We start from the raw sequence: 27,900 nt of genomic DNA on the forward strand, positions 1-27,900 counted from the left end.
CCTACCTGTGCATCCATCAGTGAGCCCCATGGGACTTGAAGTGCTGCTGCAAGAAGCAGGAACACTGGCCAGCGATAATCCCTACAAATTGTAGATGAGCCATGGAGGGCATAGGGGATGGAGTATCCTAGGAACAGAACGTCCCAGAGATGTTAAACAGATTTTAAAGAAACACTGCAGGAAAGTTGAGTCTACAGATTTGAACAGACTCTCGTTCTGGGCAAAAGACGGTAATTCAACTTTAGATAGGACCAATATTTTTAATCCTCGGACATGGGATGCTTCAGATGCGTTGTGGAACTGAGCTACACCCGGCAATGCAGCGCTGACGGAGCTTTTGTGTCTGTGGAGGGCAGCATGTAAGGTGCTTATAGTGCATGCAGCACCCAGAGACCGGACAAAGAAAGCTGCTTGTGCCACCGTAGCAGCTGGGCCGAGCCCTTCTGCACTGCCAGCGAGTGACCGTAAGTCTGTCGAGGCTGTAGGAAGAGAACCAGAAGATGGCCCCTCATGCCCCGACCTGTTTGACCCTGGAGGGAAGCCGGTCGGTACCGTAGAAAAGCCCGCTCCACCCCGCGCCACACGGTGTCAGCTGGAGCTGGGTTGCGGGGAGTGGCTGGAGCTGGGGGGTCCCGTCCTGGTAGCGTGTTCCCTCTCCGTTCGCTCTCTGCAAAAGCGCAGCAGCAGCAGCGGCAGTAGATGTGGCAGGGGGGAAAGCGAGCGCGCGACGCCGGGGAGCACATGCTGGTGAGCGCATGGCGGCGTGGCGCCAGCGAGCATGTGGCAGATCTGTGCCGCGGCAGCGAGCCATAGCGGTGAGCACATGGCAGATCTGTCCCGCGGCGGCGAGCCATAGCGGTGAGCACATGGCAGATCTGTGCCGCGGCGGCGAGCCATAGCGGTGAGCACATGGCAGATCTGTGCCGCGGCAGCGAGCCATAGCGGTGAGCACATGGCAGATCTGTCCCGCGGCGGCGAGCCATAGCGGTGAGCACATGGCAGATCTGTGCCACGGCAGCGAACCATAGAGGTGAGCACATGGCAGATCTGTGCCTTGGCGGCGAGCCATAGCGGTGAGCACATGGCAGATCTGTGCCTTGGCGGCGAGCCATAGCGGTGAGCACATGGCAGATCTGTGCCGCGGCGGCGAGCCATAGCGGTGAGCACATGGCAGATCTGTGCCGCGGCGGCGAGCCATAGCGGCGAGCACATGGCAGAGCTGCACCGTGGCCGCAGCTGGCGGCCTCCCCCACGCCACGGACGGGCGGGATCAGCGGCACTGAGAGCTGGCAGGGCCGTGGCTCCACTCAGCACATGGCGAGGGCTGCGAGTGGCTCTCTGCATGTGAGAAGTGAAGAGACGGGCTGGCGGGGCCTGCACGGCCAGCTGACCTACTACAGCCAATCTGGATCCGTCATTCAATCGCCGACACAGTATTTTAACAATATAAACTTAATTTGTTTGCTAAAGGGAAAACAGGATTCAAATAGATCTGTAAAGGGGTTAATCTGGGCTGGATCTCCTGGGTGCTCTGGTTCACAGGGTCAGATCCAGGGCAACTGGCAGTGCCCACAGACCCCTTCAGGGTCAGCAGGCCTAATGGTGCCAGTGCTTCTGGAAACAAAGCATTTACTTGCTAACAGTTTAAGCAAGTGGGTTCAAACATTTAAGGTCTGATGGGGTTAAATGAGCCTTGACATCCCAACATTTCATTACAAAAACCAAACCTGAAGCAGTGCTGCCTCCCAGAACCAGGTGGGAACCACAGTGTGAGTTGCTGTGGGGAGCATCACCCACCCATGTCGTGTAAATGTTTTCTCCTTGAAGCCAATCTGCCTGCTGTATATTGTGGGGTTAAAAAAAGCATAGGTAGCTGAGCCCCAAGTTTCTCCTCTGCTAACCCTTGCTGAGTGTGTGCCTTCTGGGAGCATCCCATGGGGTGAAATCAAAGTGCTTAATGAGCACTTGGAGTTTCGTATTGTTGTTTCCCACTTGGGAAGTAAAGATGGCAGTGAGGACAGAGGCTGTGGCTCAGTGGGGCTCAGCTGGCACAAAATTGGGGTGTCAGGGTTCAGTGACATGTCTGCCTGGGGGGCTGGGATAGGACAGGCTGCCCTGAGCTGGCAGCAGTGGCAGGCTGAAAGCACACTCTTACTGTCTAAGGGATTCAGGATCCTTCTTAATGGCTCCAAAGGCTTTAAGGAAATCATAAAATGAAAAGAGCTGAACACATGAGATCTCATTTTGCCTTAACATTTTGGCAGATGTGTGTTAGAGACACTATTAAAAGCAGCTAAAAGTAGAAAAGCAGTGTCCGAGCTGTCAAGGCAATTGTCAGAGAAAATGGCAAAAGATGCTGAGTTCCCAGGAAGGAAGCAGGATGGTGTCACTTGGCTGCTGTAGCTGGGCTGGGTGGGAAGGGGGTTGTCGCTGATGTGATGGTAGATAAGATAGTACAGCTGCTGTGCTGCTGCCACCTCACACTCAAAGTAACAAGTTGCTTCAAAGCAGCACATTCTAGAAAAATGTGCAGTTGTGTTCCCCTCTGTGTTACGCTTTTGGTGTTGCTACTCCATACTTGCTTCATGGGTTTCAGCTCTGACCCTACTTCGAGGCTCTCTTGATGCACAGGTTTTCATTTAAATGAAACCTGTGCTGCTGAGGTAATGCTGCGACTCTGGGACACGGGGCTTCCACAGCGAGAGGGCATGCCATGAAATTCAGAGTGAGATTGTGCCACTTGGCCCACGCTCCAGTGTTGGCCTGGCAAAGGGAATGTTTGCTTTTAAAAATCTCTTGCTTGGTTATGAGAGAGCTGAAAAAACATGTCATGGTGGTAGTTCTGTTTGTGCAGAAATCTAGAAGAGAGGTGCAACATGTTTTGGAAGAAGGTGGATGGAAAAGTTAGGTAATGGTCTGATGCTCTAAACCTTCTTCACAGGCACTTACTTTTCTGCATTATTTCCTGCAACCACAGGTTGATCAAAATACACTTCTCCCTTATTGTGTCAGACATTATAAGTGCAGTTTCTGCAAACTGGAGTCACAGTCATAAAAGGTTTTTTTCCCAAACTGCAACATCTCATCACAGGCAAGGACCACTATCATTAGCTGGTGGTTTCTACTCTAGGCCTTCTGTTGCACTATCACTAAAAAATGAATATGTGAGGCTGTTTTCTGTGCAGAGCTTCTGCTTGCAAAGAGGTTTTTCCCCCACAGTTTGAGAAATCTGTCTCAGCTTTTTGAATACGAGTGCAGCACTACCAGAAAATTCCCTTGCATTTTTATTACTCAGAGTAGCAAAACCTCACTGTAGGAAAAAAGACCTTTTTTCCCCCAAAAAGCTTTGATCAAACATTTTTAACTCTTGAAAAGTATCACTCAGCTTCTTAGGATTGATTGAAAAAAACTATGAAACAAATGGCCAAGAGATTTTTCTAATTTTTTGTGTTCAAATTCAAAACATGGTGAAATTATGAGTTTGATTTTTTTTTTTTACCTCCTCTGTAGTCCAGTTTGATTTGTTAATTAAATCCTAATGTGTGTCTGTGTCCCTTTTTTTTGTTGTTGCTGTTTTGGTTTTCCTCAACAGGGACTCTTGAGAATTAATTGCAGTTCTGGAGATTTTCCCATGTTTAAACCTGACTGAATTGGCAAAATGGTTCTCCAGTGCCAGAACTGTGGCATTACATCCCAGAAGAAATCCTTGTCCGAATATTCTATTATCTTTCTCTTTGAGATAGATACAGAGTCTTCCAGGTGTGCAGACAAGGGGCTGCAGCAGTTTCTTCCAGCTCTGTTTGGGACTTCACAGGGATCAGCTAAGAGGAATGAGGTCCTCTGTCCAAGCATCTTCGCAGGAATAACCAAATTGTTGTTCCCAGTGCATGTCAAATATTTACTCCACTCTGCTATGGCACTATTGACCTTGTGACTTCTATGTGTGATGATGTTATCTTGCATGACTCACACCTGTTTATATAAAATTTGTGTTACTTGCTGGGTGCAAGTAAAAAAAAAGCAGTGACTTCTTCAGTCACTGATGGTGATTTGGGTTTTAGGGGAAATACCACATTCTTAGGTATATTGTTCTAAGTTGCCCTTTGAAAATGGCAAGAAAAAATTAATGCATTGTTATCCTTATCGTGACACTTATCTTGTCTCTTCTCACCTCCTGACTCTTTCAGTGTTTGGCCTTAAAGGACTCTGTAGGCATCAGGTGAAGAACTCTGCTTCATTTTATAGCAGGAATGTTGAACTTAGCCTTTACAAGTTTTTGCTAAGAACCTCAGGAAAATTTAATGTTGATTTTATATTTTATTATGTTATTTAAAGAGCAGTTTCTGAGTTGAAATAACCCTGGCATTAAGCCATACTGCAAGCATGTATTTTGAGCTTTCTAAAGCATATATATTAATGATAAAACCATATTGTCTAATAGATTCTATGTGTAGCTGTTTTCAGCATCCTCTTTTCTCATGCAAGAGCTAAATAATTTCTGTTGCCAAATAACATGAGATCTGTAGCTAAACCTGCTTACAATTTTGGCTTTTCAAAGTCTTGCTGAAGATCTGCAGCCCTGATTCTGGCCAGCTCTTGTTCGTCTGTGCCAGCCAAAGTTTAGGAGAAGAAAATTCCAAAATAACAATTCAGATGCCTTCACAAACCTGGGATTGCTGTGCCTGGTGTCCCACAGGCTCTCGGCAGGTGGGTTTGCTCTGGTGACTTGCTCACCTCCCAGCATAAGGTGGGCAGCACGTGTTCCCTTTGCATGACGCTGCGTATTTATTCACAGCTCTGCGAGATCGGCTGCAGTGCATTTTCATTCTGTGTATTGTTCTCTGGGGCTGGTGATGCCATCCCATTGTGCTGAGTTTTTAAGAGTGCGAGCAGCACTGCTGATGTGACTCCCTGGACGCCTACTTTCCACTGCCTGGGATAAAATTGGGTGGTTCATTCTCTGTGGGACGCAGGCGCGTGCAGGGACGCAGGAGCGCCCAGAGCAATGGGGTTAGTGTAGCTGGGACACTGCAAAGCTATGCAGGATTCACCCAGCTCCCTGGTGATGGATGGATACTCCAGCAATGTCCCAGCCTTCCTAACAAAACTCTGGACGCTGGTGGAAGACCCTGAAACGAACCATCTCATCTGCTGGAGCTCTGTAAGTACAACAGATGTTGGGTGTCACTAATGCCTGCAACACCAGGGAGAACCCAGGTGTGAGGCCCAAGTACTGCATGGCACAGGAGCTGCCCTTTGCTTGGCAGGTGCTGCCCAGTTACTGGCAGAGGACAAAAACCAGGAGTCAAGTACAGGCACTTTTGGATATACTTGGTATTATTTATCTGAAATATTGTGGCTTTTCTGTTTCAGAGGGGCAACTGTTTTGTGGGTGATTTAATTATAATATTTATACATTTCACTTGAAACATCCTAAAAAGTGTCTAATATTCTAATTCTAAGAATTTCAGATGCTTTGATGTTTTTCACCTTGCTTGAATTTGTGGCTCCCTAAAATTTTATAGGAAATGTGCAAAGCCCTGAAAAAGTTTCACTGCTGTTTGTATTATCACACCTGTGTTTCTTAGCAGCCTCTCACAAATGTCTAGAGAGAAGGCAGCAGATAAACAGCACTCTGAACTCAGACTCAAACCTATAGTTTAAACAGATCTCAGACTGGCAGCCTAAATTGTTTGGAAAAGCTTTACTTAATTTTTCAATGAGTCTGTGTGATGGTCATGGTGATGTGGGTATATATTGTCTGTACAACTTCATAGGGATAGATTGCTTTGGCTTCTTATTTGTCACAGAGGCATTAATATACTAAATGCAATCACAGAAATAAAATATTTGTCCCCTTCATACAGCACTTTGATACCACATTGTGCTTTTGACCTAAGACTTGCTGCAAATAACATGATTTGTTTTCAGCATGGAGTTATTAGATAAGCTGTGTGCATAAGCTTGTTCTCCAAAATCAAGAATCTATAACACAAGCAGATTTAAAGAAGGGTGGTAAAAAAGCAGCCTTTCTAATATTTGTGTCCAGTAGAGTTTTCATGCAAAACTTGAGATAGGATTTGAGCTGCCTTGATATCTGTGATCATGGTTGTTTGATGCTGGTATTACATGGCCATACCTCTGAGAACCCCTCAGTTTTGGTATCATGTGTTTTAAATAAGGTTTTTCAAGCTAGGAATGATTTTCTAACCTGTGTAAACAGTCCCCTCTCGGTTACACTTAGAACGTTGTTATTTTTGACTGACAACCACCATGCTCTGTTTTACTGCAAACTAACATAGGCTGCAACTACATCCTTGGAGGTTTTGGTAAGGCTTTCAGGTGTCTCATATTCCTGTTGTTGCAGGTTTCCATGTTTCTCATATTCTTCAGCTTCTATACATTGGTGATGTTGGAGCTAAGAGATTGTGTGCATACCTAAGATTTCTGGGTATAATCAGTACTTCTAGAAAATAGGACCCATAAGGACCTGTGAACTGTTCTTAGCATGTAGAAGACATGGAGAGGAAATGCAGTAATGGTTTATATATACACTAAAGTCTGTTGTAAAGTGGAAAGGAAAAGTCTGCTCTCTGTGTCCATGGTAGATTGGACAAAAAGTAATTCAATTAATTTTTAAAATAGAAGATGCAGTAAGGGAGAACTGGCAAATTCCTGGACTAGCACTTGTCTTGTCAGAGCACATGTCTGTCCTGGTGGTTCTGTCAAAGGCAGTTAAGATAAGCATCTGCCATGATTGCTGCAGAGTAATTTTGCTTTGGGCAGAGAAGACTTCCAAAGTTTCTCTCAGCTTGTGTTCCCTTGGTGTGAGACAGCCAAGGCACAGCTGCAGTGTGGGAACAAACTGACACGTGCACATTTCATCAGTGAACACACAGTAACCCCAAAGTCTCCTGTGTCTGTAGGGACCTTTCTGAGTGTGCCAGCTTCTGAGAACATTGTGGCCCTGAATTCAAAGGAATGGCCTCTCATGAGAGGCCATAAGGAGTTGTTGAGGTACACAAAACTCTCATGCTTTTCATTTTCCATCAGTGGGTCCAGCCTGGGACACACAGCTGTGTCCCAGAGTAAAGGGGCAGAAGAACAAGGGAAGCAGAATAAACCAGCTCTGTCCCCAGGACTGTGAATGCAGTGTTGGGAAGCCCTGGTCCCTGCTGTCCTGTCTGCAGACTCTTTCTGTGAGGATAACTCCAGTGTGCAGGTTGTCAGTGAATCTCTTCAGTGCTTGAGCAGCCTTTGCTTCTGCTGCATGGGGTAAGGAATGATGGGAAAGACCGCAAACGTGATCAAAGAGCACCACTGAGGCACAGTCATGTTCAGTGTTTGCAGTGGTGAGTAAGGAGGAAAAAGTGCAGCTGACCCAAAGCTGTGTGTTTGTGGGTGTTAATTGTTAGAGCTGCCAAATGAGCCTGAGCACAGAGGCAACTGGCACGGTTTGGTGATGGAAATGTAGTGGCAACCAGTAGGGCAGCAGGGTTTGCCAGCTGGCTGTTTTCTGGTGGCCATGGGCAGGCTGCAGGCTCACAGCAGCCCCTCTTTAGTCACTGAGCTCTCTCATGGCCCTGATTGCACTCCCTGTTTTAGGGACTTCCAGACTTCCCTGAGTGCACCCTTGCAGCTGCAGACCCCCTGAGAGGTGTATGGTGGGACTCACACACCACTGGTACCCTCCTACTGTGCACAGAGCCTGAGGGCTCTTATGAAACACTGTCCTCCTGTGTCACAAACCAGCTCCTGTGAAATACCCACCCAGGCTGACACACCTGTGGCTGCTGGTCACAGCGCTGAACACAGCAGGAGGATGACTGTGCTGTGCTGGTCTCAGACCCTGCCCTGCCAACATGGTGCGGGCTCTGGTGTCTTTAGCTCTTGTCCCTCGAAACTCGGCTGCAGCCGAGGTAAGTCCCTAATGTCTGCTGATGTCATTGCACTGATGTAGCTGCCAGCAGGTAGAAGGCCAGGCAGGGGAAGCACATGGCCTGCAGCGCCTCTTCTCTGCCAGCAATCCTAGGCAGCTTGCCTTGTTTTGCAGTCATGGGTCTTTGCAATGCAACCCCAGCAATGGAGGATTTATCTGATTAACATGTGTGTTGCTAGCTTGGACTGAAAACATGACTGTCAACATTTTGTGGGTTGCCCTTGTGGCTGTTTACTATCAAAAATAGTCAATGAAATGTGCGTAGAGCTTCTGGGACAGTGTGATGTCTCCAGAGGTGATTTGCTTTTTGCCTTGCTGTGTTTCTTGTGCCCTATCTCCAGGCAGTGCTCCCTCCAGGACTGCTGTGCTCTGGAGCAGATGGATTTGGGTTAGACCTGAAAAAGTTATGGCAGGGGTTATAATGACAATTCCCACTTTCAGGGCCTTCTTAAGACTCTAGTGTTTCTGTGAGGTCCATGCAAGAGGGGATCATCACAAACTACCTACCAGCCCTTTGGACACAAAAGTTTCTCATATCCAGGATTCTCAACTAAGCAGAGACAAAAATTTGAAAAAGATCAAAGCTGCAGCCACAGAGGACTGACTGTACCAGAACTGAAAGGAGCACATCTGTCATTGAGGGCTGTTGTCACTCTTCTCAGCTTCAAGGTGACAATTCAGAGAACAAGACTTCCCCTGCTGTAGGACTCCTCCTGGCCCCTCTCGTGGTCAGGGATGATCCCCTGACTTTGCCTTTGTCCTTATCTCCTTTGCAGAATGGCACCAGCTTCCATGTGTTCGACCAAGGCCGCTTTGCCAAAGAGGTGCTGCCCAAGTATTTCAAGCACAACAACATGGCCAGCTTCGTCCGGCAGCTGAACATGTGTAAGTGCAGCTCCCAGGGCCCAGGACAGGTGGGCCCTGCAGACACGGTGGTGACAGGAGGTGCCAGTGGCACAGGAGGCATGGGGGAGAACAGTGCTTACAAAAGTTTGGGGTCTCATGTATATGACTTGTTGTGGCATTATTGATTTTGCCAAAGAGGATCTGCTGCTCAGATCCCAGGGCAGTGATCTCCTTGTGTTTGCCTTAAATTCCAGCATGGACTTTCTGTTAGATTTCATTTTAGGATGTGAGCTAAGAACTTTCACCTACCAGGTTTTTGATTCTCTTGCATTGATTTGATGGCCTATTATTATTCATTTTCCATTTTATTCTATATGGAGCTTTATCCAGCAGCCTGATACTGTGGCACCTCCCCCAGAATGTGCTGCTCTTGTGGGTCGTGTGCCCCGAGCTTATCCCTTTCACCAGCCATGTCACTGAACTAGTGAAAGACAGTTCTTCCTGCAAACCTTGCCTTGCTGGTCATACAATTTCACCCCTTTAAGGAGGGTTAAGTGTAGCTTTCTGCCACTTCAACACTGTGACTGTATTACATGTAGCTATTTTCTGATAGTTCTTGGAATTTTTTCAACGAATAATTAATTTTCTTAGTAAAGTTTTAACTTTTCTATTCCACTGTAAATTCTAGGCCAGTCCTTAAATACAGTTTAGAAACCTTTTGAGGACTTCAGAGAAGTACTCAAAGCAGATTTCCAAATGCGCATGTGACCCTTTTTTTCCAAAAGTGCTACCTGTTGATGGTCTGTGCCTTTGAAAAACCTTTCCCTGAATTCCTTTGGCTTGCAAATTGAGACAGGGATTCCCTAAGAGCTGGCATTTCAGCTCCTGGCAGACCAACATGCCCATGGTGGAAAGGCTTTCATGGCATAGGCTGCAGCAGGGGTGCTCAGTGGGGTGCACAGGGCTCTCCCTTGCCCTGGGTTTCTCGTGGATATGGCCCAAAAGCATGTCCAGGTCTGAGCACTGGCAGCTCAAAAAGTGTGGAGAGTGAACAGAAATGTCCTCAAGAGTGATGGGGGTGGGAGGTGGAGGGAGTGCCAGGTCCTGTTGGCCCATCAGCTGTGTTTTCTCTGTGCAGATGGCTTCAGGAAGGTGGTGAACATTGAGCAGGGGGGGCTTGTCAAGCCTGAGCGGGACGACACTGAGTTCCAGCACCTCTGCTTCCTGCAGGGCCATGAGCACCTCCTGGAGCACATCAAAAGGAAGGTGAGGGGCACTGTGTGGGAGGAGGGACCATGCACCTGCCAGACCCTGCTCAGCATAACTCTAGCATCATGCCTTCCTCCCCACACACATGTGCACCTGGGCTGGGCCTTCTTGGTTTGCAGGGCTTGGCTTGCAGCAGTTTTGTCTGTGTTTTTCTGCTCTTTTGCTCTGTGTCACAAGATGTTTGTGTAGTGCTGCAGGGCCAGGCTTGCTTCCCACCCCTCTGCCTTTGAATTGTTACTGCTTTCCTAGAGAAATACGGCATAAATCCTGTAGGGTCCTCAACAGCCATCTCCTGTTCTTATACAAGAGATAACCTACTGCCCTCCGTTTTCTGTCTTTTAACCTGTTATTAATACCCCCAAAGAGTTCTCTTACTGAATTAGCATAGCAACTTCTGAAAAAGGACTTCAGCAAAAGCCTTTTGGAAATCCAAGTGTAGTGTGTCAATGTGAAGCATTACCTCAGACTCATCACTGTAAAACATGAGGCTTGATTGGGTATCTCTGTAGTTAAAGTAGAAAGATTAAATCAATCTAGATCAATTCCTCCCTGATCTTCAAAATACTTTTGTTTTCCCTCCAAGCTGATTTGAAATAGGTCCCCACACTGACAGGGGATGTACTTCTGCCAGCAGACCCTCTGTATGAATAGATTTGTCCTGCACTTTGCTCTGTCTGGCTCTTGCAATAGTACCCTTAGGATAGTTCAGACTCTTTGGCATGTGGCCTCTCCTGGTATTTCAGCTGGTGACAGTCCTGCACCTGAACACCACAGTGACTCTCTCTGTCCATGGCCCTTTTTGTACAGGTAAAATCCACCTTTGGTTTTTTTTTCCTCAGGTGTCAGTAGTGAAAAGCGAGGAGACCAAGATGCGCCAGGAGGACCTCAGCAGGTTGCTATACGAGGTACAGATACTGAGAAGTCAGCAGGAGAACATGGAGTGTCAAGTGCAGGACATGAAGCAGTGAGTTGAATCCTACTCAGGCTGCTTCTTACGGACATTTGCTTCTCTTGGGTGGTGGATTGTGGGGAATGGTTGAAAGGAGGAGCCTTGCACACTTCCCTCCCCAGGGAGCATGTGGAGCCAGGGACTGACCACAGACCTGTTGAGACAATAACATGTAGGATTTCTATGCACACCTAATCTACAAAATATGAATTAATGCTCAGCCTCTGTCTTGTATGTTTTCCCTTCACAGATGAGGAAAGCACAGAGAGGGTCAGGCAGGAAATATGTGCATAACCTGGGGACTTAGATAACTATTTCCTCCAGATGGAAATGGTGATAAAGATTTAACTCTCCCACACATACAAGAGTCCTTGGCAGAAGTGTGGTGATGTCCACTCCAGATATTAAAAAATTACCTTTCTGCCATCATTCACCTCCAAAATTTATGACTGGACTAAAAAATATAGTATGTTATAATATATAACATTAGAACTTCTATATCATTTAGTCCATGGACTCATCTCCCTGAGACTATGTCATCTGACATGGCCAGAATTGTTGGATAAGAGCAAACCAAGCTGATGCAATGCTTCCTGCGTGTGGCTGCCTGACCTCCAGCTGTCTGAGACTCTGGGATTTTCTGACTCAGACATGGTCACTAAAAGATTAGGAAGTGGATATGGTTTTATAAATCATGTACTTGGAGAGGTTTTTATTTGCCTCCAGAATTTTAGTCTTTACAGAGAGCTTTGTTTAAAAAGCACTTGAATAATCAAATAGACCCAAAGCCTTTCTTTTATAATGAGAGCTGATATTCATACCTCACCAGAGGACACTGGCATTCTGGGCCTTGAGAGAACACTGCATACAGGGAAACTTCATTCCAGCGCAGCACCTTGCGTGCAATGGATACATATTTTTATTCTACATCAATTTTTAATGACTCCCTGACTTAGCACATGCATGAGTTTGCACTGTGAAATCCAGATACAGCAGCAATGAGTTTCTGGGCTTGTATTTGATTTAATTTTAAGGACTTCCAGTATTAATGATTTGGTCTTGATTCTAATTTATTCTCCCTTTTGATTTGCTTGCTTGCTCCCTCCATCTGGCAAAACTGCATTCAACTGATGAAAATAATATGATTTTTATAAACTAAGACAGAGGAGAAATCCCAGGCTGAATCCATGTTAAGAAATTCACCCTGGTGAAGAACAATTAGGACATAACTCCAGTACAAGCTGTCAGACTAAGGAATGCTGCTTTGCTGAAAATCCTGTCAGTACCAGTACAGAAAGCTCACTGCAGACATTCTTGCTGTACAAGCTGTTCTACTGTGCTCTTTAGAACTCTGGACCTTACCTTCCCAGTTCTAGCATCCATCCACACTAGAAAGACTAAAATGCAAAAGGATTTATCAGTTTCACCTGTATGATAGGTTTTGCTGGCCTGACAGTTTAGGTACATCCATATACTCTAGAGATAAATTGGCTGGCAAAACCTTTTGCAGCATGGACTTGGCTGGAATTCAGACTTGAAGGCAGCACAGTAAATAAACTCTACACCTCTCTATCCCACTTACTGGGGCTAACTGTTAAAGGAAGCCTGTAAGCTCCCCTCTGTGCTGCTTCATTTGCAGACAGAAAATAAATTTTCTCTATGCAAGCTGCACACAGGTCTGTGCTGGGTTAAGTCAGTGACTCCTGGTAATAAAATCATTACCATCCTCCTTGTTCAAGGCTCTGAGATGCAGGAGCATCTTTTTATCTGCTCCAGTCACTACCAAACATGCATTTGAACCACCACTTGTATGAGGTTAAAGCAGGTGGAATACACAGGGTCTCTGTCCATAGGGTCTCGTTGTCTTTGGGAGCACTGGTGCAGTTGTGGAGAGGTTGGGCTTTCTTGGCTTCCGTGGAAGGACAGTCTTGGTGATCCAAATAATTCAGAGTCACAAATCAGGCGTTGCTGAAATTCTGAGTTTGGCCCAAATGTTCCACAAAAACATGTGTCCTCTTGTTACCTTCCCCTATAAATATTGGCTTCTCTTTATTTGTTTTTCCTCCATGCTTTGGTGTATGGTTCTTTTGAGGTCAAGGAAGAAAAAGGAAGGCAACTGTGTGACCTTGTTTGGGAAACCTGAAAAGAGCCAAACACTGCAAGAACTCCGAAGTGAGACAGACTTTGCACAGTTGAATCTGCTGTGCATCATGGCAGCACCATGGGCTGTCGATGTTTCTGTGCTCATGGAAAATTTCTGTTTCACTTTCAGGCAAAATGAAGTTCTTTGGCGGGAAGTTGTTTCTCTCCGGCAGAACCACTCACAGCAACAGAAAGTCATCAACAAGGTAGTGGTCATACAAACTCCAAACTCGCTTGTGCTGCCTGGTCTGTGTCCTCCTCTGATTTTTTTCTTGTCCCATAATCTCCACACTGTGATATCGCAGTGTATGTGTTTTCCCTTCCTTTTAAGTTGTGTGATGCTTTTATGTGTCCTATGGAAGCAGGTCATTAACAAAGCACAGACTGTGCCCTTAAGCAAAAGATTTTAATTTTCCTGTCAGTCCTTTCTGTGATATTAGAAACCACTTTTCTGTTCAAGTCCTGAGCAAGAGAGCACAACTCTCACTAATTGCCCTGTGTTGGCTGTGTTCTGGTTGTATCAATGCCTTTGAGCTTCCCAGATCTTCCTCTTCCCTTTGTACAAGAGAGGAGCCCCACTCCTGCCAGCACCGAAGCTGCAGAATTGGCCACCCATTGCCCCACTGGGGGAATGTAACAGCAACTATTACATTTTCTGGTGTTACTGGTATAGGTGAGGGATTACTGCATAACCTTTTAGGCTGCAGAACCATCTCCCTTAAAATCTAGCATGACCAGTATAGAAAAGGCCTCTCCAGTGATTCCTAGATGGTGCTGACATGACTGAGCACGTCACATATCCCAGTCCCCATGTTCTGACTCTCACGTGGCATCATGGAATCATAGGACTGGGCAGAAATGCACGAGGCTGTCAAGCCTTTCTCCAGCTCTGAGGCTGGACCAGCCACACACTTCATTGTAGAGGCTTTTATGCAACTTTATTTTGTTATATTGAGCAATGAGTAAGAGCCAGCTGTGATATATAATAATAATGCTCTCTTTGTTTGGAGGTCAAAGCAGAGCATTAAGTTCAAGCTGACCTGGGAATATGTTGCTAAGTGATTCCTCTCCAAAGCTACTCTGCTTCCTTTTTAGTGTCCTGTTATATCAACACTGAAATTCACAGAGCTGAAAAACTCAACTGAAAGAGCTCAGACCTCCATCCAGGCTCTCCTGTAGCGACTTGCCTCTGTCACTTGCAGAGTCTTTATCAGACTTTACAGCACCCATTCAAAATGCCTCTGAAAACTTTAATGGACCCAGGTCTAACTCCAGGCCTAACTCCAGGCCTAGGAATGTTTGCATGTGCACTTCACAGGTCTGCTAGGACCAGCTGAAGTTCTTCATGCACCAAGTGGAGAGAGAAAGTGCTGAGCATATGAAAGCCAGGCAAGCTGTTTGAGTTCTTGGACAGCTCATTTTTGTTTCAGGCTTCAATGTCTCATGCAATTTGGCTCCCATATTCTGTGGCTGCTCTCAGCTTTGGGGTGCTGTTGAGAGGGAGGAATGTGTGAGATAAGAATGGCTGTGAGAGCAGGGAGTGCTGAATCACTCTGCTGATTAACACTGGATTTTGATCTCTCCTGACAGCTGATTCAGTTTCTGTTTGGCCAGCTCCAATCAAGCCCCAGCAGCACTGGGATAAAGAGGAAGCTGTAAGTACCCTTGTGTGGTGCACACGCTCACGGGTGCATAATGCTGCCCCCTCACTAAAAGCACAAGCTCAGCTCGCCCAGGCAGGCGGTCACCGGACCGGGCTCCATGGTGATGGGAAATGAATGGGCTGAAGTGCAGAGTCAGACCTGCTGACATGCCCCATTCACGGCTCTTTAGAGAAGCACCGTGTCAGCTCGTGACCTTTATTTGGGGAACACAGCGCGCAGTGGGAGATGGGAACACTAACTAGGGGTAGGCTAAAGGGCAGGACACCACTGCTGGTCCTACAGGTTCCAGTTTTGCCACTTGACATCAGTAGGAGCAGGGCTGGGCCCAGCCAGCCCACAGACACCTTCAGTTTGACCCACAGTCACTGAATGTGGTGTGTATCCAACACTGGCTTGGTGGTGTGTAACCTGCAGGCCTTACAAAGGGGAAGGTGGGGAAAAACTTTAGCTAAGGGGTAACTTTAGATAGGCTCTCTAAGGCAAGTGAATAGAGCAACTGGAATGAGGAAGCTTAGTGCCTTTCAGGAGAGCAGCTATGCCTTTCTTGCCCTGTGGTGCTTGTGATCTAAAGAAGGGGAAGAGACTCCAGAGTGGAATTTGCTGAGGGCAGGGACCTACTTCGAGTTCCCACCTTTACCTTGCGGCCTTTGACAACTTAGAAACTTCTCCATGCTGCAGAGAAAGGAGCCAGACCTCCCACAAGCTGCTGCTCAAAGGAGTCAATTTTCATTAAGTCAGTGTCCTTGTTCTTGGCTGACTCCTCTTGTGAGGACTGTAAAGGCAACACAGGATTGAATGAAGGAGCCCATAATCTGTACAAGCCAGCAGGGTATGTGCATCTCTGCCTGCCCTCTCTGTTGAGCCTCTTGGAAGGGCTAAACACTGCAGGTAGCAAAGGAAAGAGCTCAAGGGGAGAATAGCAGCTGCTGAGTTGCTGAGGTTCAGGACCGGGGAAATTTTCCTCCAGTAGACTGGGCAAGCAGAGAAATGAGATGCCAGATCTGACCCCTATTTTCCATGGTCAGGGCTGTGCCCTCCCTGTAAAAGCTTTGCAGCCTAAGAAATGTCTTAGACCACTGCTTTTTTGAAAAAAAGCAAATAATTAGTGAGAAACTGTGCTGAAAGGGGCAAAAGAGCAAGAACTACCTGCACAGCAACTATACTGACCCCCTTATGATGAGGGATCACACTTCATACAACCCAGCTGCAATTTGCAGTGTTGTGCAAGGTAATTTGAGTTCCTGCTTCCTTGGAAACACAAGGGTCTTTCAGAAACCTCAGCTCTTGTGTCTATATCTGCATCCTTAGTGTTTTATCTTTCACAGTTATGTTTTTCTGCCTTTCTTCTAAACGGCTGCAGCAAAGGATGGTGTGCAGCCTGGAGCTACGTGGTGCAGAGCAGAGTGCTGCCTGGGGGCTCTGGGTAGGTTTGGGCAGGATGGGCAGGTCTGCATCCTTCCCTTCTCTGTTTGGTTAATGCTCTTTTTAAATGGGAACCTCCTCCAAAACTGTTGTTAGCCTTCCTTGCTTGTAACACTGGACAAGAAAGACTCTTAGAGCCGAGGAAAACCAGAGTAGAGAGAGCCCTTGGCTGGGAGATGTTTTGTGTACAAGCTACCAGGAGCCTGTCAGTACATGCTGGAAGACAAACCTGTTTCTCTTCACAGACCTCTCATGCTTGACAATGGGATCTCGGCTCCACCAGTGTCCAAGTTCAGCCGGCACTTGTCTGCAGAGCCCCTCCACGACCCCTATTTCATACAGTCGGTAGGTTCACCCCCGCCTCCGAGCTCTGGGCGATGGCTTTGGCCAGGGGCGAAAATGTTTGAAGCAACAATAGGGATTATGGAGTAAGTCATTTGGCAAGAGTTTGGCAGTGAAGAGATGAGGTTTGCCAAGCTGGGTGACATTTTAACTCCTTCAGCTCCCCAGTTTCAGGGATGCCTGCATGAGGGAGGCCATGAGCTTTGGTGGGGGAAGGCAGACCCTGCACACTGAACTCTCCATGTTGTTACCCCAGCCTGGTTCATCTCGAGGGACGAGAAGAAGAAGTGAGTTATAGAAATCAGTATTATGATCCTTCTGACCAGACCTGGATTTTTGTAGCCTCTGAGGGATCCCCACCATCATCAGAGCAGACACCAGACACTTCTGTCATGCAGTTAAAATACGTGAGCTGGCATGAGAGGCTCATACTGCCCTGTTGGGCTATGTTGGATCTTTCCCTCCAGAGGAAGCTGAGCAGTCTAGGCAAATTGTCAAACATGGTAAAACCCTTTGGTTGCTGACACTTCACAGGGTTTATTTCACACCTGTACCTCTGTGCGGTTGGTAGTGAGAGGAAATTATAATGCTGCATAGTAGGTAAAAGCTTTCTTGGTTTCTGTACAGGGAGGACTCAAGGTCCCATTGAATAAACCCTAACCATCTTAGATAGGGCCTTAGACTTGTTTTGGGGTCAGAAGGATAAATCTATATGGTTTTTGCTTTCCTCTTAGCCATCGACAGAGCCTGCCTCTTGCTTAAACAGCCCTGCAATTGCTGGAGGACCCATCATATCTGATGTTACTGAAGCATCCCCTTCCAACATCATGAATATGCAATCCCCTCCTGAAAATGACAGGTAAACATGCTTGTGATTAAAAACAGGGAGAGTTGGGTATGAGCATGCTTATGCAACTCTTCACAAGAGTTTTTCGTGGCTGTAATTCTACCCAAGTTTCTGTCTGATTCACAAATCTCTATAGAGATATGGGATGGAATACTTTTTTCCAGCTTGCAAAGTGGGTCAGATTTTCAGGATTAGAGGGGGGTAATAACAGCATAACTTTCAAAACAAAGTCCTGAGTTTCATGCCGAAAACTTCCACTCACCTCTTTGAGCAATAGTCCGTGTTTCTTTATATTTTGTCCTCAAGACAGGGACTGTCTCACACTTAATCAAATAATGACATACTAACACTTGTTGGGTTTGTTGAGAGAGAGAAAGGAGGGTTTCCTTTTGGCTTTGGCAAAGAAGAAACAATCAAATTGTACATCTATCTGCTAATGAGAACAGAAAGGTTGCATCACAACAACTTCCGATGTTTGACAACTTTTCTGTGAAAAGGCCCCAGTAACTTAAGAACTGAATGCAGAGGTATTTTAATGCTTATCTCTTCCTGCCACAGACATGCAGTGTATTTAGGGCTAGTAGCAGAATAGCTAAAGCTATGTCAGTGGAAAGTAAGTAGACAGATGAATCATGGAAACAGTTTCTCAGGGTTAGAGGTAAGGCAGTTATACTCTAGAAATTGCCTGTAAATCTGTTGCATAATTGAAACCATAGCCATAAAATTAACTAGAAGCATGTAAAGAGCTTCAGATTAAAAAAAAAAAAAAAACAAGCCTGGAAGCCATTTCTAAAGCAGAAAATCTTGAATATAACTTTCAAGTTAAGTTGCTTATTTCTACTAATTACTGAGTGCCATCTGGTGGCTTCTGATCTGTGCTGTATCTGCACGACTTGGGCATCTGAGCCAGCCGTGGCCCTAATCAGTTCAGGTGTGGTACTTCCTAAATCATCTGAGCTTCTGGTAGGAGTTTGGGACCCATGAGACGAGAAGATGATCTGAAAGGAATGTTGAGGAAAGCGCTGTAGTGTCACATACCATCCCTGTTGATCTCTGTGCCTTTATCACTTTGGCTCCAGCTGTGCAGGTTCACAGGGAGATTTAAAGTCCCCTAAAGTAACATAGAGTAGGTTTTTACACACAAAATGCTTCTAAACAAAACTTCATTGTCATTTGTCCCTCTGGAGATAACATGGAGTGCCTCTCCCAATGGAAAAAGGCAAACCTCTGCTTCCAACCAAGTAAAACATCTGACTAGGACTGTCAGATCTCAATAACCTCTGTTCAGGTCCTGCAGGGCCACAAGCTCCTGAGCTGTCTCATTGGGATCTTTAGAGTGCCTGCTGGTCCAATCCTAACTCCTGTATGAGATGGTCTTACTGATCCCGTTCCTGTCTCTAGGATGAGACTTTTCTATTTTGGGGGAATCTCTGTAGCCCAGTGACCCTTTAACCTGTCCCTAACACTCACCCAAGAAATGATCAGTGCATGGAAATGTATCTTCCATATTTGCAAAACAATTGAATGGAGAAAATTCATTATAGCTGTGACTGATGAAGTGACTGCAGATACTCCAGCTGAGCATGTTTCTGGAGCTTGCTGAAAAGAAAGAGAGGCTGCTGGCCTCTTTTGTCCACCTGAGGAAATGGAAAGACCTTCTGGGGCAGTTTGATGGGAAGTGGAAGCAATGCCTTGTGCTCCTGCCCTTCCCAGTAGCACGAGGCCTTTGCAGAGCAGCTGTGTGTGGTGCCAAGCCTTGTCTCTGATGCAGGGAGAAGTGCCTCATGCTGATCAAGGAAGAGCCAGTCAGCCCTGGAGTGAAACCCAGCACGGAGCCCGATGTGCCCCTGTCCGGCTGCCGGGCCTGCTCCGAGCCCCCGGTGCTGCCGGTGGCCATGGTTCAGTCTGTCCTGGAAGGCAAAGGCAGCTGTGGTGCAGCCCCACCAGGGACCTCCCAGCCACCTGAGAGGAGAGGCAGAAGGGCACTGCTGGACAGGTGAGGAGAGCAGGGAGAGCTGTGGCCCTGCCTGCTCATGGCCCTCTCCTCCCATTCCCAGGGTGGGGAGGGAGGGTGACTTCGAGTCGCCAAGTGCAGCCTGGTGAGCTCCATCCTGTACCTGTGGCACCTGCCAGAGGACCCTTGAATCCCAGGGGACAGTTCACAGAGGTAGGGAGCATGTGGATCACTTGCTTGAAGGGCCCAGCAGAGGAAGAGCTGTCAGAGGTTGTGCATCAGAGCTGTGGGAGCAGGAAGAGGCTTTTTGCATTGAGAGGGATTTGCCCAAGGTCTGAGTGACAGCTGGAGCCCAGACCAGCATCTGTGTCTGCAGGCCTGCTCTGGACTGTGCTACCCCTGCTGGGGGGATTGGCACTGTATCATTAGGCTCAGCCCCAGGGTGGTCCCAGTGAGCCACTTCTGGACCTGTGCTCTGAGACTGAAATCCCAACAGCACCCGTGTCATGGGGGAGTGTCCAGGAGACCTCACCAGCAGAAGGAAAGCATGGTGCAGCTGTGGGGATGATGTGAAACTTAACTTCAGTTCACTCTCGATAGCAACTGCAGCCATGTAAGGAGGACTGGGAGGGAGGGAAACCCAAAACACTCAATAGAGTTATCAGAAAAGCCTCCATTTTCCTTTAAGTCCTTACAGAGAATCAAATTCCTCCTTCTGAACCCACTGGATGCTTAAAAACATATTACTAGAAGAAAAATAATCCTTTTTTTAAAGACTTGATTTTAAGAGAAATTTTTAATAGTTTTTGAGGGGTTTAATAACAGCAGGGCCTCACTGTTGCTCATTTAGCTGAATGTCTCCAGTAATGCAGCCTGCAGGGTGAATGCCTGCAGCTAAAAGTCACTCCGTTAAAAAGCATTAGTTACCAGTAATTCAGGCATCTTGGACCAAGGAGAATGGCAGCAGCCTGTTCTGGTTCCAAGTACATCTCTAAAAAGATTTCTTCTAAGGAAAGCTTTAATTTTCCCAGTGTTGAGGAGATGTGCACAGACTATCCATCCCCAAACCACGTCACCCAGGAGAGGAGTTGTCTTACTTGTTTTACCATCTGCCCAGTCCCCTGTGTGCTCTGCTGAGTTGTACTTCTGGGATTAAACCAAGTTACATGGCATAAATCCAGGCTGACAGTGGGCTCTTGATTTTCAAAATGAGATTTAAACATAAACATCCTTCTGGAAGGCTGCTCAGTCCTGCTTTCTGTATGTATCTATGCAAGTTTCCTTCGAGGCAATATTTCCGCTTGTGTTTTCTCAGAACAGATATTTCAGACCCGTTGGAGGGCACCGACTGGAGCCTAGAAGGGCTGCAGCTGCTGCTGAGGAGCCAGCAGTACAGCCTGGAGCCTGCCAGCCTCTTGGATGTGAGTGTTGCCGGGAGGGCTGCATCAAACAGAGCTGTGAAGTTCACAGAGGTTCCTTTGGGCTGTGAATCAGGTTGTGCTGCTTGTTCTCGTGTGGCATTTTATCTGCCACATGTAGCCTGTGGAGTCACAGCTCTGTTTTGACCTGCTCATAAGATTTCAGCTTTAAATTATGTTTTGTTCTTTTTTTCTAAATATGCATATTTGAACTTCTAGGAGTTCACACAAAACACAGTGCATTTGGTAAAGAAATCAACGTGAGACTTGACACATTTATGTAAAATAGGTTTAATATGACTCTCTAGCGAGTTTGGTAATTGCTTTGTAGGGTTTAATTTATTTTGTGCATATTCTACATCTTAGATATTCCTAGATTGTGTTTAGCTTTTCCGACCTTCTCCTTTTCCTCATATTCTGGGAAGTGTAGCCAATGTAAAATTCTCTCTCTGCTGAGGTATTTGTCAGTCTCAGTGCTCACCTTTCTTTAGAAATGGATGGTGGCCTTTTTCTTAAGCAGACATGCAGAAACAGGAAGGTTTGTTTATTTCTCTGCTGTTGTACATATAGTTGGTATATGAAAGGTTTTGCCAATAATCAAATAACTCTGTCTGTAAGGAAAGAATCGATATGTCAAATACATGCTCCCTTGAGGAGGTGCTTCAGATAAAGGCACATTGTGAGCTTGCATGGATAAACAGAATGAAAAAGCATTTTAAAAAAATCAATCTTATTCTCTTCAAGTTAGTTCCCAAGTGTCTGTGGTTGATTTTGACTTTACAGAGAGCTTTTCTAATGGCCTGCTCTATCACTGACTGTTGGTTTCTGTTTCTTGTTTCTCATTAGGAAGTGTTTTCCTGTTACTGACACACTTCTCTCTCTGTGCAACTTATGTCACAAGAGTGAGAATGAATCATAAAACTGGCCCCAGATCAACAGCTCCTTTTCCCAAATTGCTCAGACTTCTCAAGAAATTGTCACCAAAGCCCTGATGCAACAGTAACCTGCCCTCTGCTACTAAATTTTGGAATGCTTTTAAAAATTGTATGAATCTGGGAGTGTCCTAGGACTCAAGAGCAGCAGAAAAGGGCTTTGATTTGTGTGTGTGCAGCGACACTAAGAGCTGCCCTGGTTTGTGACAGGACTGTGGCATGGGGTGTCTGTGCTGTCCCTCCCCTGGCAGGCAGCAGGGCTCTTGGACCAGCACAAGAGCCCACAGCCCAGCAGGGCTGCACCCTCCAGCAGGCAGGGGAGGGCATGAGAATCACAAACCATTACACCTTTCAGAGCCCTAACTGTATTTTTCTCCCAACAGGTCTTTAATCCTAATTTATCTTTGAGTGAGTGGAATTTGACTGAAATGGAAGCCAGTCTGCCCCCGGTAAGAGATGTGAGTTTCTGAGATATGGTAATAAAAATCATAGAACACCAGAACGGCCGGGGCTGGAGGCAGCCTTAATGCTCATCTGTTCCAACCCCCCTGCGATGGGCAGGGACGCCTTCCCCTAGATCGCCTTGCCTAAATAATATTGGAACCACGAAGCAGAGCTTATGCACAACTGAGGAGGTTATTTCATAACCAGAGGGGAGACTGGGCTAAAGCACAGCACGTAGGCATCTCCTGAGGGCAGCATTAGAGTGTTGTATTATACTCTTGACCTGTTTTTCCCACTCAGCCAGGCCTTGTCTGGAGACGAGCTCTGACTGACTGTTGGTGTCCTGGAGTCTTTAATTGCAGCTGGCTGCTCTAAACTTTCTCTTAGTGTGAATGTCACATCCTACTAATACCATAGATTTATAAAGTGTCTTTGTGCCAAAGCTCTTTATAAAATATGCCTTTACAAAGTGCAGCCATCCCTGTACGTTTCAGGAGCAGTAAAATTCCATGCAATTAGAACAGAGGTTCCTGCATGCCCGTACATGAAGAAACAAGGAGAAATTGTTTGGCAGTATTTGTTTGGAATTGATAATGACACAGACAGAAACAGCAGGGTTAATAAACAGTGAAGGAAACCGTAGACTCATAGAAGCATTTGGGTTGGAATTGTTGCATGGCTGGGTTCTTTTTCCTTTGTGATGGAGGGTGAATTTTCAGAGCCCTCACTGACAACCAAGTTGGGTGCAGGCTTGGATGGTTCTGCCATCTCTACAGATGGACAAGCCAAGTGTAATCTACTCTAATGAAATGCAAAAGGTCCCTAAGCCTCCTTCATGGTGTCAACATCCTTTTTAGGTTTTGATAATTTTCAATTTACTAGGTAATTCCACTTCCTGAGTGTTAGGAAGGAGAGTGCCTGAAGAAATAGTCATAATAATATAATAATAGTATTAATTAGCAAGTCTTGGAAGCAAGGGCTGTCGCCTTTTAAAAAGAATTGCATGAGAGAAAAGGCCAGGAAAGGAGGCTGCAATGTTCAATAGTTCAGTCCTTGAGCCCACTGAATTTCCCAGGAGCTCTTGCTCGTCCTACAGAAAGTCATGACCACAGAGAAGCCTGGAAGCAATACCTGCAGGAGCTCTCTGCCTAGAGCACTGTGCAAGCAAAAGCTAGTTTTACTTTAAAGACAGTCATAGGAAAATGGAGAGAAAATCCCTTTCCTCTTTGTTACTGCCTGCGGAGGACTGTGGGTTTGCTTTGTAGGGCAGCCACAGTGACATCAGCCTGGCCCCTCATGTGACATGAGCTTCATGCCATATCAGCCAGTGCTGAATAGGGGATTGCACCTCCCACAGCCCTCTCCTTCAGGCAGATCTGCCCTTGAGCGAGCGCATGGTGTGGCTGTTTTAGTGAAGTGCAGTAAGGCTGGGAGGAGAGGCTGGGCAGGGAGGATGGCTTGTGTTCCTGGTGGGTGTTGTGCAGTGGGGTGAAGCACCAGTGCTCAGACACGGCCTAGTTCTAACAAGCTCCCTTGTTTTTGTATAATTGTACATTGTAGTTTATATTTTTGCATCAAGATGCAGCGACTCACAGTGGATCTGGAGAAGAGTGCAACTGAGCTGCCCCCAAAAGTGTTCAACCCACCTTTCAACAGCACCTGCCCAGGTAGGGGCACCAGCAGCTCTGTGGACTTGGCAATGGGATGTTGTTCAGGCAGATACGATGTCCAGCACTGACTGTTTGCCATTTGAGGGAGCAAACCATGTTTGTTATTTTGCTTTCACCACTGTCAGTCAGCAGTGTTTCAACAGCAGCTGCTAAGCCAGTTCCTGAGCTGTGGGAAAAGGGTGGAGGATAAACTGAGGTGTAAATGGAATTGAATTGGTTTTGCAATGAGTGCACATCATGACTGTCAGTGTCTCCACTGTTTTCTCTGCCTGTTCATTGCCACCTCAGAGCAGTGTGGTGATCTCAATGGGTAGGGGTGGTAAGAGCTGTACAGTTCTGGGTTTCCTCTGGCTCCTGCTACAGAGGAGGTGCCCCAGTAGCTGCTGGCAGCCAGAGGCACGGGTTGTGTGTCTCTTTCTCCAGACCTTTTAGCAGACCTCAAGGGAACTGTCCAGCTGATCTTCTCCCACTTGCTGACTCTGATAAAGTGTGTCATTGACCTTAGATATGAATCCAGGAGTGTTGCCCTGGCTGTGGAATTGTGATGTATGTTCATGTGTGTTCAGCTGGGATAGACCTCAAAGAGAGGCTCTGGTGAGCCCCACTTTGGTGCTGTAGCCACCTGAGCCCACCCCAGTTTTGACTCATTGTGTGTCATTCAAGGACTTCCAGCCTCAGCCTCTTTCATGAGCTCTCAAAGGCACTAAAACCCCGGTACACTGAAGAGAGTCCTTGAGCACCCCATTTGCAAAGCCTTTCTGGTTCTTCTACAAAGAGGAAGAAAGACAGTTCTTGAGTGAAGGAGAAGAGCAGCTGCTCTCATCCTCTTCCCAGTGTCTCCAACATTTGCTCATCCCTCTTTCACTTGTGAGGCATCTCAGCATTCAGGCAGAACCCACCTGGTGACCTGCAGAGACTCCCCTTGGTTTTAATGGGCTTTTGAGTGAGTCCAAGTTTCACTCAGGTGTTTCCAAGTGATTTTGCTGGAGTGAGGCTCCTCAGCCACTGTTGCAATGGGGATTTGTCACTTTTCATTTCCACATATGTAAAATCAGGTAACCTACCTTCCAGAAGCTGAATTTTCTGCTGTCCATTCCTAGGGAAAGATGTCATTCTTGAAAGTGCCCAGCAGTTCCTCCTCGACCATCAGTCCATCTTTGGGAATGACCTCATCAGCTTGCCTGAAAACTCATCACTTTATGTTCCTTCTGAGAATATGGCTTCCTACATGTCCTCTGTGGGTGTCCAAGGGGATATCCCTCTAAACCTGAGTTCTTCAACGGACAACAGCCAGTGACTGAGCTTCCAAGAAACAACAATTCCCTCCCACCCATCCAAGCATCCACAGGTTTGAATGTAAAGAAACAAAACTGACTCAGAAACCCACAAGAGAGTTTCTTTTTGTGCCCTTTTTTTTTTTTTTGAGTAGATGGAAATGGTCAGTAGCTGTTGCATTACCCTCCCTGCACCTGGATTTCAGTGTTTTTTAAAACAAAATACTACTTCTGGTGCTTGCTCCGAGGGGGAGTGAGAACTTGCCAGGATTTTTTTTTCCTTGAAAATGCTTTAGAAATTTCTAATATTTTAATAAAATATAAGTGAAGAGTAGCTTGAAAGTCCATCTGGGACTTCATAAAATAGTGATCCTGACTAGTGTCTGCAATGGCAAACTGTTGGATTTTATCAGGGCAGCACAGATTAGCTAAAATGCCTGACCCTTGTTGATGCTGGTTTTTTAATAGGAAAATAGTTCTACATGCCAGTCCAATGCTCTAGAAATATTTTTTATCCATTTTCTGAGTTTGATGGGATGCACCTGTACCTCTCCCTGATCCTCCAAGGGTGAGTAGGAACAAGATCTCTCGGGGTATGTAGAAGATTGTTTTCTGAGTGACCCCACCAAGAATGTGCCTCTGGCTCTTAGGGGAGCGACAGACCATCACAGGCTGCAAAACATCCCATGCTGAGTTGAGAGCATTTGTTGTTTGGGATTTGTTTTGCCCCAGATTTATTTTCTCTTACATAAAGGCAGGGCACTCCACAGTTATAAAATAGAAAAGGGATAGACTTTCCTGCACACACAATTTTCCATGTGCAGAGAAGACTGACTGAGCATGCTCTGGGTTTTGGTGCTGGCTAAGTAATCCATGTCCAGTCCAATGTTTTTTTCCTTGGCTTTGACCTGTTCTATTTCCCCTGAAGATGTGCCTGTTGGTTTATTGATGTATAAAATCTGATTAAACAGTTTAATTGATTGGATTCCCATTTTAGAAGGACTCTCAGCTGCTCAGTGTAGGAGAAAGGCAGAAGGGTTAGTCCACCATGTCCCACAAACTTTTCTTCTGTCCTTTGTGCATCTGAGACCAGCCTCAAAGGCTGAACTAACCTTCCCCATCCATGTGGTTTCTGACAACTGAGTTTCTCAACAAAGCAAAGCTTTGTTTTTTATGCTGTAGTTCTAATGAGAACGTATTATTTATCTCAGTATCTGCTACCTGAGTTGCTTTTCCTTAGGAAGGTTACCCAAATGCAGTAGGACAGACCCAGGAAATTCAATTAACTCAGGCCTCCTAAGGGCTTAGACAGGGAGGTTTAAGCTGTGCCAGTATCATTTGAAGAAACGCTCTGCCTGCCTTCATTGCCATGACAATTCTTGGTTATGAACCGTATTTCTGAGCATTGTGGTCAAGCAGCATCCACCCCACAGTGTAGCTAATCAGTCAGACAAGTGCAGGCTCAAAATCTGCTCAATAAGATGAGCATTTTTTAAATGGACCTTCCTGTCACAGCCCTTTCCTCCATCCATTTATCACTATGTGAACAAACGTGTTAGTTCAGAAACATTCACTTTTGAGCACATTTTTGCCCAGCTGATTCCTATGCTGGGAGCTCTGTCACCACCTTGGTGATGTGGTTTGTGCAGGAGTGAGGTTGTGAGAGCTCCTGAATTAATCCTGGCCACTGTTTTTGTGTTCAGGACAAAGGGGAAATTCCAGCAGCCCCCACTGGCCTGGTATTTAGATTATGTGCTTGAGTGTATCCTGGACAAGGTTTTTCTTTGCTTAGAAAGTTCACCTACATCAGCCCATTTCCACCCTATTTTGCCCTTTCCAGCAATGGAAAGTCATTGAGTTGCACTCTGTTTACTTCTTTTCTCATAGGTAATTGAAAACTGCCTGGTGTCTCCTGACACCGACAGTGTATGTTCAAGATTTACATCCTTCTCTGAACTGCCACACTCCAGGCTGCTGTCATGTTAACACTGAATGTATTGATCCAACAAGGTATTTAAGCACATGCTTAACTTCAAGCTCCTGAGTAGTTTTCCTGTATTTTTATGGAGCCTGTCACATGCTTGAGGTTAGGCGCACGCTTGTGTCCGACTGGATTGTCTGGTTGGGGTTGAGAAATGAACCCCGTGGGCAGAGCCAGGTGCAGCTCGGCCCTGGCTCCATCTCAGGCTGTGTCCTACAGGGCAAGCTCCAGCCTGTGCTCATGGGGAACAGCCTCTCAGGAGAGTTCGTGGGGTTTTCTTTAGGCTTTTTGCTCTACTATAAACATGAGATTGGAGCTTGATGGTGAGAGAGGAACCTCCAGGAAGAGAATTTGGGAGCCATTCTTGTGAAAAAGGCTTGTGAAGCTTGTGTTCCTCAGCTTTTTACATTGTTAATTTTACTTGAAGGTGATGTGCTGAGACTGCGTTTTTGCACTATGCTGTACATTTGTAAAGTTTTACAGAAGACACTAATTAAACATATTTCCTTTTTCTCATTTAGTCCTACTTTGGCATTTCTCTCACTCCTTTCGTCTATCCCTTACTTCTTTTCTCCTTCCCAAGTCCTCAGTGACAAGCGAAAATCAGTTTTAAACATGCAGAAGATTCCCCCATGAGCTCTTGTAGGGCCCACTGGTGGGCTGTGGTCACTGTGTGCACACACAGGGGCTGGGGGGACCTCCCACGTAAAACGTGGCAAAGTAAACACAGCTCGGAAAGCTGCTGAATTCTTCCAACTAAAATGCCAGTCAGGGTGGATGTAGCTGGTAAAATCAGGATCACAGTAA

The 27,900-nt window shown here is 46.2% G+C and overlaps 1 protein-coding gene across 1 annotated transcript; it reads left to right on the forward strand.

Annotated features, from left to right (window-relative positions):
* Nucleotides 1-2,444: 2,444 nt before the first annotated feature.
* Nucleotides 2,445-27,609, forward strand: HSF4 (heat shock transcription factor 4). The gene is made up of 13 exons (XM_048316454.1): nt 2,445-5,161; nt 8,716-8,824; nt 9,924-10,051; nt 10,894-11,018; nt 13,276-13,351; nt 14,736-14,800; nt 16,477-16,576; nt 17,308-17,432; nt 19,192-19,416; nt 20,690-20,795; nt 22,108-22,173; nt 23,748-23,835; nt 24,939-27,609. Exons 1-13 carry the CDS (start codon nt 5,039-5,041, stop codon nt 25,133-25,135), a joined length of 1,533 nt encoding a protein of 510 aa, XP_048172411.1. The 5' UTR covers nt 2,445-5,038; the 3' UTR covers nt 25,136-27,609.
* Nucleotides 27,610-27,900: the final 291 nt, after the last annotated feature.

This window comes from Corvus hawaiiensis, chromosome 12 (genome assembly GCF_020740725.1).
Source record: "Corvus hawaiiensis isolate bCorHaw1 chromosome 12, bCorHaw1.pri.cur, whole genome shotgun sequence".
NCBI classification, from domain to species: domain Eukaryota; kingdom Metazoa; phylum Chordata; class Aves; order Passeriformes; family Corvidae; genus Corvus; species Corvus hawaiiensis.